The following is a 13,626-nucleotide window of genomic DNA, read 5'->3' as shown; positions in this document are numbered from 1 at the left end:
TGTAAAACTGGATGGAATGCTGATTATTCCTTGTACTTTTCTTTCCCCATTCACCCTCTTTGGGTATTTATATAAATGCAAAAATATATGTAATTTTGAGGCTTAACATCAGTCATGCTGCCTTCAGGGGATGAGTCTATATAAATAAAATTAAAATAGTATCTGGAAAAAACTTCAGATAAAAAAAATGAGAAAGGATGCCTTTTCAAACAAGATTAATATGTACTAGGGTGGATGAAACAATGTACACAAGAGCAAATAAAAACAAATAAAATAAATAAAATTGAAAATACAAATTTTCGGTTGTTGATCATATTGATTTCTGAAGTATTACTTTCTACAAAAAGACTGAATGGAGCAATTTAAGTTTTCCCTTCTTCACATTACTAACGTTCTCATATTCAAATGTTGTTCATACACACATACACCTATCTCACAGCGTTAAAACTTTTCATGGTTTCCCTCGTTCCTTCCACTTTGTCCCGTGCAATTTCTCCCGTTGTTGAATGAAAGCAAAACAGCCTTTCCCACAACCGTAAGCGTAATACAAGAGGGATATGAGAGGAGGCATAAAGAATCGACATCATTCAGCTTTATAAAAGGTGAATTTCGCAGGAATAAACAAATGTTTGATTGAGCTTTTGCAGAGCAGTTTGCGTTACAGAAGAACCCAGAGGGACTCCATTTGTCGATAGCCTGCAGGACTCTTGGAGGGGTTCCAGCTGTGACATTTTCAGGACATTTCCGCGCATTTGGGGTTCGCTTTGGGCTTTGCCGCTTCGTTCCAGCGTTGCATTCTCGGAGGCGGCGGCGGCGGTGGTGTTGCGGAGCAATGCAGAGTTTGGCTTGCAAGGGACAAAAACGTTGCGACCGGGAGGGTGTTTTCCTTTATGTTTTGGCGGCGTGTGTGTGTGTGTGTGTGTGTAGGACTGGAGGATAGCCGATGCGGCTGCTGTGTGGCGAACGGCTCCTGAGATGTATAGAGAGAAAGGTTAGGTTTCCCCCCCGCCCCCGTTCCCTTTTTCTTCGCAAAGAGAAAAGGACAGAGCGGCACTCTGGATTCCCCCCCTTACAGTGCAACGTCTCTATCCTTTAAATAAATGGCGACGTCGCTCCTTCCTGCTTTCCCGCCACATCCTAATTCACCTTGTCTTTTACCACACACACACACCCCCCCACCATTTTCCGTCTAGCACCACCCTCGCGGCGGATTTAACGGGACCGCGCTAGTAGAGAGGGAGAGAGAGAGAGAGTGGAGGGGGTGTGGTTTTAGAGGATGACAATGACAGGGCGGGGCTTGACCAGCTCCTCCGCGCGAGCCCAGGCCGTTTGGTTTATGAGTGTGTGAGAGGGAGAGGAGAACGGGAACGAGCGGCTGCCAGCGACGGTGGCGGAGAAGGAGGAGGAACGCCGCGGCGGGGGCCGGCAGAGCGCGAGGCAGCCTGTCAGCAGCAGCCGCCGCCGCCGTCTGCCGGGTGGAAGGGCAGCCGGGAGAAAGACCGGAGGAGGGGCGGGGCGAGAGGGGGCTCGTGGAAGCGAAGGAAGGCTAGAAAAGGAAGACAGCCGCGTCTGAGGGGGAACGTGAGGGCAGCCAGCGAGGGGGGCGGAGCCTTCCTATCTAGCCTCCGCAGCCGTCGCCGCCGCCGCTTCGGCTCGTCAAAGCTCTCTCACCCCCCCTCCCCTCCCCTCCCGCCCCTCTGTTGCCCTGTGGCCGGGCGGAGATGGCGATGCTGGATCTGGCCCTGGAAGGACTCGCCGTCTTCGGGCTTATCCTCTTCGTGGTCCTGTGGCTCATGCACTTCATGTCCATCATCTACACGTAAGTGAGGCCTCTCCGCTGCCGGCTACTGCCCCTCGCCCCTCCCCTCTCCGAATTCCCCCCCACACACACACGCATACACGCACACGCGCGCGCGCGGGCGGGCGGGCGCGGCAACTGGAGCGGGGGGGGGTCATTGGCTACCCGCCCCCGCCCCCATTGCGCTGCTTCTCTCCTAGCCGGCGCCTCCGCGCTTTGTCCCCCGGAGGGAGGGGAGGGGGGTTGGTCCCGGGCTGAGAGGCGACGCACCTGTCTTGCTCAGGCTGCAGCCCTGGGTGGGGGGGGGGAAAAGAAACCACCCCCGCTCGTCCATGCCGCACCCACCTCCCCGCCATGGACGCCTTCACAGCTTTCTCTCCCGGCCCCCCCCCTTTTCTCCGCCTGCCCTCTCACACACACACATACACACCCCCCCCCAATTGGGGCGCTCTCCGGCGATTCTCGTCATCCCCAGCTGATGACTTCCAATCCCGCCGGTGGGCTAAAAAGCCTTGGAGCTCCCTCCTGCCCTTTGGGGACTTGACTCGTCCGACCTTTGCTTGGAGAAATTAGACGAGAGCCAAGCCGTAACTGTATAGATTTGTCACTGCGGCTAACGAGGCGAATCCTCCCTGTACCCCTCTGCCTTCTTGTCTTGTAAGGGAGGGGTGCTTTTAAATCGGCCCTAAATAAGCTTTAGGGGGGCTGCCTTGTGTCTCTACCTGCTGTAAGTCAGCGGATCCTTGAGGAGGAAGCATTACAGGAGTAGTCTCTAATACAGTGGTTCTGAACCTGTGGGTCGGGACCCCATTTGGGGTCGATCGACCATTTCATGGGGGTCGCCAAGCAAGGCTGTCCACCATTTTTTTGTCCGCCATTTTTTTTCCCCTTTTCCGGCGGGTGCCTTACCTCCCTTGGGCTGGGCCAGCTGGTGGTCGGCCTGCTCCATCTCTGTCGCTTGCCAGCTACGCCTCGGCCGGCGCAGGGGGCGGAACCACGCATGCGCGGCGCTCCCGGGCAGGGAAAGTCCTCGACTTATGACCGGTTGGGTAGTCCTCAACATACGACCGGTTTAGTCCTCGACTTACGACCGGTTTAGTCCTCGACGTACGACCGGTTTAGTCCTCGACTTACAACCGGTTGGGGTCGCGGCATTAAAAAGGTTGAGAACCACTGCTCTAATACATACCGCCAGGATTCAGCCGTAGATCTGGTGTAACGAAGTGGTGGCGTTTTTATTTCCTGCAGTTACCTTTCTGTTGTGATTTTTTGTTCTCCTCCTCCTCCTCCTCCTCGATGCCATACTTGATGCTTCCTCCCCCTCCCCAAATACTTGGCAGACAATGTTTGTATCTCCCAACGTGAGGTGTTGAAATTCTGGAATTGGGTGTTCCTTCTGGTTCAATTATCAGGAGGCTATAACATTTTATATATATATATATATATAAATCCTGAATGGGTTTAAGTTGATTTTAAGGATCATTGAAGGGGAGACAGGTTTCATTATGCAAGCGATATATTAATGCATGATTAATGTAAGATGTCTTACTTAATATCTATTTCAGTTTGTCAGATTGCTGCAGTAGCTGTGTTGTAATGGGCAGATGAATAAAATGCTTCTTGAAATATTCTTAAATTATGGAATAAGTGCATAGAAATTTGTTAGCTATTAATAGTTGGCAGTTGGGATATTTGGAATGTGTAGAAGAAGATGACACGGGAAACTTATAATGACACAGTTTGACCTCTTGTAAAAATCCTAATTTCTCTTGCCAGTTATTAGTTATAATGAATAGCCTTCAGGCTTATGCAAAATGTTTAGAAATAAATGCAATGATTTCTTTGGGGCCTTAGAACTGATTTTTCTATGGCTGTGTGTTTCAAACATTGATAATATTTTAACTTTTAAAACAATAATGAATTTGAAATTAGACTTTTGAAGGAATTCTTGGCTCTTCTCCTTTAAATAAGTTAAATGGCTTTTATAACTTGACTGGGATACTTATGTCTAATTTCTCCAACTATATACCACATTTTTGTAGTATGAAAAACTACTAATCTCTTGAATACTGAAAACTTCTATGAAAAGAAAGAGGATTAGCTAAAAGAGATCTAACATCATTAATCATATTTAGAAGATGATTATTAGCTGATATATAAATAGCAATTTGAATATTGATGTGGAAAATTAAATTATCCATTGTATTGGTGGCTGTATTGTTTGTCGTCCTTCAAGCACAATGTGATGTTTGAGATTTCCACTGAATTCTATGTCTTTGTCTGTAGCAACTTAGCACAAGGAAGAGGTAGTATTAGCACTATAGGAGGAACCATTTCTGCAATGCAGAAAATTAAGAACATTAAATCTGTATATGGCTGAATTTCAATCAGGGTTCTATAACATGGAGATTATTATAGGGTTTATTAGTTAAACAGTGGTGCAACCACTTTGACTAGATTTGTTTTAAGTCTGTGAGGAAGAAATTTATATACATTATTTCAGGAGACAATACATATTGTAATACCTACAGAGCAGAACAAAAAATGTAACTAGTATATAGCACAAATAGCTTTAATATACTATGTAGCATAGTAACCTCTACGTCTCTCCCTTAACAGCTAGAGGCTTATCTACTGTATAAAGAATAAGATCATTCTTATATAGGCCAGTTGGCTGAAATAAGTATATATTGCATAAAGAATTAAGATGTTGATTTTTAAAACATGATTTGAAAACATTTTTACAAATGTATATAATGAGTCTATTAGGAAATAGTATTTTGAGTTAAAAGAGATATATACTCTTGCATAATTTATCTGATCCTGTATTTCATAACTGTCAGCCATTTGAAGTCTTTTGATTTTATAAAAAGAAAAGTAATGCATGGAACAGATTGATTTCTCTTTAGATAGAATAATATATTACAAGCACCTTAGTTCTAGCCTTTCAACCCAATTTAACCATCACTATCATCTATTTTAAAATTCAAACATAGCGTATCTAGTTTGAAATAAATGTACAGTTCTTCTCTACTGGGAAGTAATGTAATAAAAAATATTCATACTGGCTTAGTTGAAGGACATGATTAAAAGAAATCTGTGGTAAGGCAAGATAGCTGCAAAGGTATTTAGTGTTAGGGCATTTATTCACACACCCTGAGTCAAAGTGGCTACACTCCTACATCCATTACATACATCCCATCTTTGCATGCATACTGATTAGCAAAGCCCAGTGCATTTGGAGGGCAGAGAGCAACAAAGATCACAGCACACACCTTCCTCAGTAGATTATCACTGATCCCCAAACTGATTTAACTGATTATTGTTAGGTGTAGATAATTGTAAGAAGAGGATTTTCTTTCGGTATTCCTGTAGCCTGTTTAAAATAAAAAGCAGGCGTTACACTGGAGCAGCTTGAGGGTGAATGAATGGTCTTGTTTAATTTTTAGCATTCAGGCTCTGTTTCTATTCAGTAGTCCCTGAACAGCTCCCGCACAATAGGGGAGATATATAGATCTCTGTATCTTTTTCGTTATATAAAGCAAAACAGCCAAAGGTACTTTCTTTGAAAAGAAGATAGCTTTGGGAAAGAGTGTTCCCCAGTAGGGTTCTGTTAAAGGTTTTATTTATACAGCAATATTCAAGAGAAGTGTAGGGCAATTACTGTTGATGAAATGGAGATTTGTAAATGCAACTGTTTATGTATTTCTAATGTAATTTATTTCTTGCATCTTTCTTTACTGTCCCATAAAGTAGTGAATGACAAAACAGTTCTGGACTACAACTCCAGGAAACTATTGCTCCCTCTTAGTATGTATCTCAGACACTAATACTGTGTATCAGGTGTTTTAATAGTTACTTAAATGTATCACGTTTGGCTTGGCTATTGGTGACTGTAGTAAATAAAATGCTATCTCACTTTGTAATGATAATGTATAGCAGTGGTGGCGAACCTATGGCACACATGCCAGAGGCGGCATGCAGAGCCCTCTCTGTGGGCACACATGCCGTCACCCCAGCACACTTGGTCTTTAAAAGGTTCGCCATCACTGGGCTATCCCCTGTCTGCTGCAGCTTACTCTGGTCCCCATCTTCCAGGAAGCAGCTGCTCACCTGCCCCCATTGACACTGCCGAAACTGCATGTGCCCCTCTCACTGCACGGAGATGCTGTTGTTGCTGATGCTGTTGATAACTGCTCCACACAGACATGCACGCATTGGCCAGCCTACCATTTCCATGTCTGTTGGTCCTGCCCCCTGCCATAGTCTCAACGGAAGCAGGGTGTTTGGCGCCTTGAGAGCAGAGGGCGGGGCTGGAAAAGCCCCAGCAGGATGGGGGAGTATGCGCGTGCTCTTCTTCTCGAGTTTCTCTCTGAATGCTCGAAATTCCACGTCGCCAGACCGTGTGTGAAGGCGCACGTGGGCTCCCTTCAGGAGAGGCACTGCCCATGTGGGAGAGTTTCGTCATCCTGGACATGGAAGCGGTAGGCCACCGATGCATGCGTGGAGCGGTTATCAACAGCCGTAGAGACGAAGGCACGAGGCAGGTGGGTGTTTTAACATGCCCGTTTTTGTTGCTTTGGCTGCCACTGTGACATTGGATGTGTCGCTAGAGAACTGCGGCATGACAGCCGAAGTATTTTGTAGTCCATAGCAGAGCATGATGGTGTGCTCTGTTGGCATGACATGCTCGCTGAAAGTTTAGTAAGTTAACCCAATTTTGTACATTTTTTACGACACAGAACTAATAAACTAATCCTGGAAGATGGGTGTGCCCAGTGGGTTTAAAAAAACTAGTCCAGGGCTTCCTCTGAACCCAAAAAGTAACATTAAGTCAATAAGCTGCAATTAAGAATGTTGCGGAAATGTAGCCAGCATCTCTATGAAGATGTGATAATCTTGTCAGAAAGATTGGAGTCAGGAAGCTGGGATGAAAAAGAAAGATCCCTAGAATCAACAATCCCTCACACCAAAAATTCCAACAGTCATCCACAGGGAAGCAGGATATCACCTCTGGGACATTATAGGATTAACCCATCACCATCAGAATACCAGAAGGGCACACTCAGGCTCAGATCAAAGTACATGATGCAGGAAATACAAATCTTTAAACAGGAACAGGAAACAACCTCAAGAGCCTCAGAAGGTATAAAAACCCACTCCCTGCTACATGTCGTCAGGTTTTCCCCAGACCCATCTCTCTGTCTGGCTCTTCAATAAACTACAACCTTTTTTCTAAAGCAGTTGCAATGTTGTTTATTCCCGGTTTGGACTGCCAACCTCTCCCCCCCCTTGTCCCTTCGTGGGCACAGAGAGAGGGAGGGAGGGAAGGAAGGAGATGGGAATGAAAAAGGGAGGCAGGGAAGGAGGGGAGGGAGGAAGAAAGGAGGGAAGAAAGGAAGGAAGGAAAGAAGGAAGGAGATTGGGGAAGTGCGGCTAGGCTAGGCAGGGCTGTGGGGTCCCGGTGACGTAGGAGCTCAAGGGCCGGGCTGGGCGCTTGACCTCCACTGCCCAGGACTCCAGGCAGTCCATGTCACTGTCCAGGGGCCCCCCTGCACGGCCTGAGAGGGACGGTGAGGCTCCTCCAGTGGCCCATGCCCTGGCGCTCACCCTGGTCCCACCCCCCTCCGCCAGAGACCCTTGGATCTGCCCCAGGCCCACACAGGTGCCGCTGATGTGAGTGGCGTTGAGCTGGCCACATCCACCCAGTGGCCCACTTTGTGATAAATAATTGGGTTTGGGTTGTGGTTTGGGCACTTGGTCTCTAAAAGATTCTCCATCACTGCTCTAACTCTAAGACATATATGGAAGAATTGACATGGAGATTGCATTGGATATAGGCTTTGATGCCCAATTTGAAGTGCTGGCTTTAATCTTCAAAGCCCTATAAAATTTGGCACCTATATACTCATATGATTGTTTCTCCCAAACAGAAATAATCTGCCCTGTACAATCATCTTAAAAAGGGCTAGTGAGAATCTCCTCCTCCCCCCAGTTAGAAAATGGAGTCCAGGGACATGCATTCCCAATGGTGGTCTCCATATATTAATACCTGGGGCATGGGGAACTTCCACCTTGTTTGTATTTCACTTAGCAATTATGAACTTACTCTTCCAACAGGCTCTAGGTATAGAAGGTAAACATGGACTGCTAATTTTCCTGATCATTCATATACAGATAGTCCTCATTTTACAAACATTTGTTTAGTGACCATTTGATGTTACAACAGCACTGGAAAAAGTAACATGACTGGTTTATACATTTATGACTGTTACAGCACCCCCATGATCTCGTGATCAGAATTTTTACGCTTGGCAACTGGCTTGTATTTGTGACAGTTGCATTGTCCCAGGGTGATCACCATTTGTAACCTTTCCCAAAAAGCAAACTCAATGGGGAAAGCCAAATTTGTTTAATGACTGCATGATTCACTTAAAAACTATAGTACTTTGCTTAACCACTATGGCAAAAAGGCTGTAAAATGGGGCAAATCTCACTTAACAACTGCCTTGTTAGCAATGGAAATTTTGAGCTCAATTGTGGTCATAAGTCAAGGACTACCTGGATACATATTCTTATACTGAATATGTATGTATTGATTAAGGAGGAAATATTGTGTCTAGGCATTAGGATTTTCAAATTTTTGCCATATAGTCAATTTGGTTTAGTGGTTAAGACACCAAGTTAGAAACCAGGAGACGGTGAATTCTAGTCCTGCCTTAGCCATGAAATCCAGCTGGGTGACTTTGGGCCAGTCACTCATTCTCATCCTAACTCACCTCGCAGGGTTGCCATTGTGAGGAAACTAGGAAGAAGACAGTATGTTGGATATGTTCACCACCTTGAGTTATTTGTAAAAATAATAAAAGTGGGAGACTGTATGTATGTATGAATATATGTATGTGTGTATATATGTATAAACTGATTATCAAGATTAACATTGAGATGCCAGATATCACAAGGAGATCAATGTCTTGTCAGATCTAGTACAGACTAATAAGAAATGTCCAGTTAGCTAAATGAGTCATCCAGTATCTGCATTCCCACTTTCCTTCCCCTACTAAGTCTAAGAGATGAAGATAAAAGAATACAATTTTCTTAGAATAGCATGAAAATTGTATAATACACCCTAAAACGGCAAAGTGAGTTAGGAAGGGATGACAGTAAAAATAGTGCCATTCCTTTTATTGTGATGTGTTAAAATTTCCAATTAAAGTTTTCTTACAATTATTAAGAAATCAGAAGACATAGAGATCATAAACCTTTTCTAATCTTGAATAAATAAGAGACAGAAATAGAGATAAAAGAGCTACCAACTATCTAAACTGAATTTAACACATCTTCTGATTGTGTTGCAGAAACTGAAGGGGAGGCACAGTAATTCCCATCAGCTTATAGTTCCATATAAACTCCTGTATAGATTTGCTGTAAATAGGACTTTGTTAAGAAGACTCTATTTTAAGCTTCTTACAATTTCAGCAACAAAAGGATCAAGAACTTGGAGACTGAATATTTGGTTACCTGAAGAAAAATCTTATTAGGACCAGATGAAATGGCTGGAATTTATTTGTAGGAACTGCAACTGTGAACTGAAACTGAAATATTAAAATCACTTTTGAGGAATCAGAATAAATTGCTTTACAACATTGGACAAGCTGATGGGAATAGAATAGTAATGATACTCAAAAAGAAAGGTGCTAATTATGTGCTTAGCTTTAACCAAATAGAATTGTATTTATTAGAATTAGTGTCTCTATAGATCTTTTGTGTTTGTAGTAGATCCATTCATATACTTGTGCAATATTTGTATAACACCAGTGTATAGATCTATTGCATACACGAAGAAGAAAATGTTAAGGAATTACGACAAACTGCAAAAGTGCTAAATGAGGCATCTACAAAAGTTGTAGTGGAACAGTAGTAACAGGATTAAAAAGTTGAAGAAATAAAGAAACTGGAATTATACAAAAATTAGATGAACAAAACAACACAGTAGCAGATTAATAGAACATCAGCTTCAAACAACATAATTTTAGAGTCTGCATAATGGCATCCCTGCATGGATAACAATAAAATCAAATTGTCTGCATAGTGATAGAAAATGAAGAAATGAAATCCAGTCAGCCAGAGGACTTTCAGTTGAAAGTTGTGAAACAGATCAATGATCATTGGCCAGGTTATCTACAGGATCACCTCTCCCTAAGGCAGTGGTGGCGAACCTATGGCACGCGTGCCAGAGGCGGCACTCAGAGCCCTCTCTGTGGGCACGCATGCCATTGCCCCAGCCCTGCCTCTCCCCATGGCCCCCTCCTCACCAGCAGCCCCTCCGGCTGAGAGTCGCCCCGGGCACGGCCTGCATGGAGCAGCGCACCCAAGCACATGGCAGCAGGGACAAGACTCCACCCTCATGCCCCGTCGCGCATAGATGATGCTGTGGGCGGAGGGGATGGCTGCCATGACGCTGCTGGGCCACCTGGGCGATCTGCTACAGTGGGCTGTGGAGGCGGTGGGTGGTCCTGCGGGCAGATGGAACGGGCGTAGTGGGAGCAGGGCAGGGGGATGGAGCAGGGGCAGAGTGGGCAGGGTGGGTTTTGGGCACTCGGTCTCTAAAAGGTTCGCCATCACTGCCCTAAGGGATATCTACTCATCCACCCAAATAGGGTGGGCACACTCCTAGTTCCTTCTCTTAAACACTGCCATCTTATGGGAGCAAGGAAGCATACTTTTTCTGTAGCAACCCCTACTACCCTATGGAACCTCTCCCTGAAGTTCAGCAGGCCTCTACCCATCTAGCCTTCTGAAAAGCAATGAAAACTTGGGTTTCCCCCCAAGTTCTAGGATAGGGTGAGGGGAGAGAGAGGATTTTGAGGAACTGTACGCTAGACGTTTACCTCTGTTTTCATGTCTTTTATGGTTTAATACAGTGGTTCTCAACCTGTGGGTCGGGACCCCATTTGGGGTCGATCGATCATTTCACGGGGGTCGCCAAGCAAGGCTGTCCACCATTTTTTTTGTCTGCCATTTTTTCTCCTGCCATTTTTTCCCCTTTTCTGGCGGGTGCCTTACCTCCCTTGGGCTGGGCCAGCTGGTGGTCGGCCTGCTCCGTCTCTGCTGCTTGCCAGCTACGCCTCAGCCGGCGCAGGGGGCGGAACCACGCATGCACGGCGCTCCCGGGCAGGGAAAGTCCTCGACTTACGACCGGTTGGGTAGTCCTCGACTTACGACTGGTTTAGTCCTCGACTTACGACCGGTTGGGGTCACGGCATTAAAAAGGTTGAGAACCACTGGTTTAATATTTTTATGTATTTTGTTTTCTTATAAAAATTGTTTTAATTGTTGTTTTGAAGCTACCCAGAGTTTGATATAAGATGCATGGATATATACAGTAAAAGTTTAAATAAATAAATAAATAAATAAATAAATAAATTTGATGCTAAATATACAGGTTAAACTTTAAAAATTTCAGAACGCAGGTATGCTAGCAAGATTTGAAGGACATAAAGATAATTCTCAACTTAAAGCCATTTATTTAGTGACACTTCAAAGTTTCAATGGCATTGAAAAAAGTGACTTATGATGGTTTTCACATGTAAGACTGTTACAGCAGCCCCATGGTCACATAACCAAAACTCAGATGCTAGGCAACTGGCATATATTTATGATGGTTGCAGTGTCCCACGGTCATGTGGTCACTTTTTGCCACCTTCCGACAAGCGAAGTCAATGGGGAAGCCAAATTCACTTAACAACCACGTTACTAGCTTAACAACTACAGTTATTCATTTAACAACTGTGGCAAGAAAGATCATAAAATGGGCAAAACAACCATTGTGCTTAGAAATTATTAGCTCAATTGTGATTGTGGTTCAGAATAAAAAACAGCAACGAGGATCAATTCTGTACATTATACTTAGGCAAATAAAGCAGCTATAGGAAGAGAAAACATTCTGCAAAAACAAAATCAGAAAAAAAATTCAAAATTTCAAAGAGGAAAATATTCAAGTGATTTTCAGAAAAATCTATCACAATAACCAAGGAAAGATTAAAGATGAAAGTCTTGAGAAATATTCCCCAACTGACTGTAATGATTATATTTCAGCCTGTATTGTTTACTTTTGTTTAATGAACTGCCTAACTGCCTAACCGTCCAACTTCCAACATCAGGCAATAAAGAACAGTGAAAAATAGTTCAATCAGGAATATCAGCAAATAAAGGAAAAAAACAAATAAAAAATAAATGAGATTTTTGTAAAGAAATCACAAGAAAGTGTATAGCTAGGGCAAAAATAATCAGAAGTAATCATAGAAAAGTAGGGTTATACTAAATAAGATTAAAATACATGGAAATACAATACTGAAACTCTTTACAAACAAGAATGTAGAGTGATAGAAACATTTATAGAGAGGCTATATTCAGGAACCAACTCCACTAGGAAGAGATGTATGAGACAATAAACCAGTTATCAAATATGGAAGCATCCAGCATACATGAACTATTCACCTGAACTGTTTAAAACTGGAAGAAAAGAGTTTCTTTGTGCTAACATCCCCATATAATCAAATAAGATTAGAAATGTTTTTTTTACTCTTTTATTGATGATGTTTGAACTGACATTGTTGGTTAATGTTTATTTTTGTGTTATAAAATGCCATGAACTCATTCACTAGGAACATGTGGGTTTATCTAATAGGAAATACATATGGAACAAGGCAGTAAGACCTAGAGAAAAAGGAGGGGAGGGGAGGCAAGAGAATAAGCAAATTATTGAACCACTGCATTAATTTATCATGCAAATAATGTGTAACTTTAAGATCTTACCAAGAATAAAGCCATATATGAGGAAAGAAAATGCCAGAAAAACAGGCAAGTTTAGAAAAAGGGACACAAGGTCAGATCAATAGATTATGGAGAGAACAGAAATTTAAAAAGAAAGTTTATCTTTGTTTTAATGTTTGCAGCAAAGCTTTTGTTTATCTGAAAGTGAAGTATATTAAGAATAATAGCTGTGCCAAAACACCTTATTCTTCTTCTGATGAACCTTTACAATACTTGTCAGACCCTTACACTACTTCAAGATCAGAGAAATACAATAGCTCAGAATCGGAAAGAGAATGTTTCAGAATATTTTTCCTATATCTATTTAAACTTAGAGAGGAAATATAACAATAGTAGTACAAGAAAAGGGCACATCCAGAATTAAAATGAAACTAAAACCCTGTGAGATATGAAGATGTTCGTTTATTAACTGAAAATAAAGAAAACTTGTAAAATATAAATTGTTTAAATGAAAAGGAAACTAAAAAATCTGTGTTAATGTTAGTATTAAAAAGGCACATATTATGTCAACCAGTATGTTAGTGACCATACAGTTGATGGCAAATAAGTGAAGGTAGGGCACACCTAAGAAAGTGGCAATTATAAACACAAACAAGTTCATGAAGATTGAGGATATTTCCGTGATAACAAAGATCAGAATAGTTAAACCAATTGCTTTTTCAGTGTAACATACAGTTGCGAAAAATTGGAGGATAAAAAATAGCAGGAAATAAAGACATCTGCAAGTGATAATGATGGATTTGAAAGTGTTTGCTAAGTATAACTTAGCCTGCAAGAAGAACCAATCTATATTGGGTGCCGTCGGCCAAGCAATGTCGGCTGGCGACCCCCAGGGGGAGGGCCTTCTCTGTGGGTGCCCCCACCCTCTGGAACGAACTACCCCCCGAGATCCGGACGATTCCGGATCTCCTAACCTTCCGCCGCGCCCTCAAGACATGGCTTTTTCAGCAAGCGGGACTGACCTAGGGTGAATTTTAAATAGGGACAATTTT

General features: G+C 43.1%; 1 protein-coding gene across 1 annotated transcript in view; it reads left to right on the top strand.

Moving 5' to 3' along the window:
* Positions 1–1,703: 1,703 nt before the first annotated feature.
* The window catches only part of UGCG (UDP-glucose ceramide glucosyltransferase), a gene marked incomplete in the record, with an annotated part of 42,288 nt that continues 30,365 nt past the window's right edge, over positions 1,704–13,626 (top strand). The window contains 1 exon segment of the mRNA XM_015819210.1: positions 1,704–1,819. Coding sequence (XP_015674696.1) covers positions 1,722–1,819 — 98 coding nt within the window.

This window comes from Protobothrops mucrosquamatus, unplaced genomic scaffold (genome assembly GCF_001527695.2).
Source record: "Protobothrops mucrosquamatus isolate PMUCROS unplaced genomic scaffold, P.Mucros_1.0 scaffold874, whole genome shotgun sequence".
NCBI lineage: Eukaryota > Metazoa > Chordata > Lepidosauria > Squamata > Viperidae > Protobothrops > Protobothrops mucrosquamatus.
This window is presented reverse-complemented; position numbering and strand designations above follow the sequence as displayed.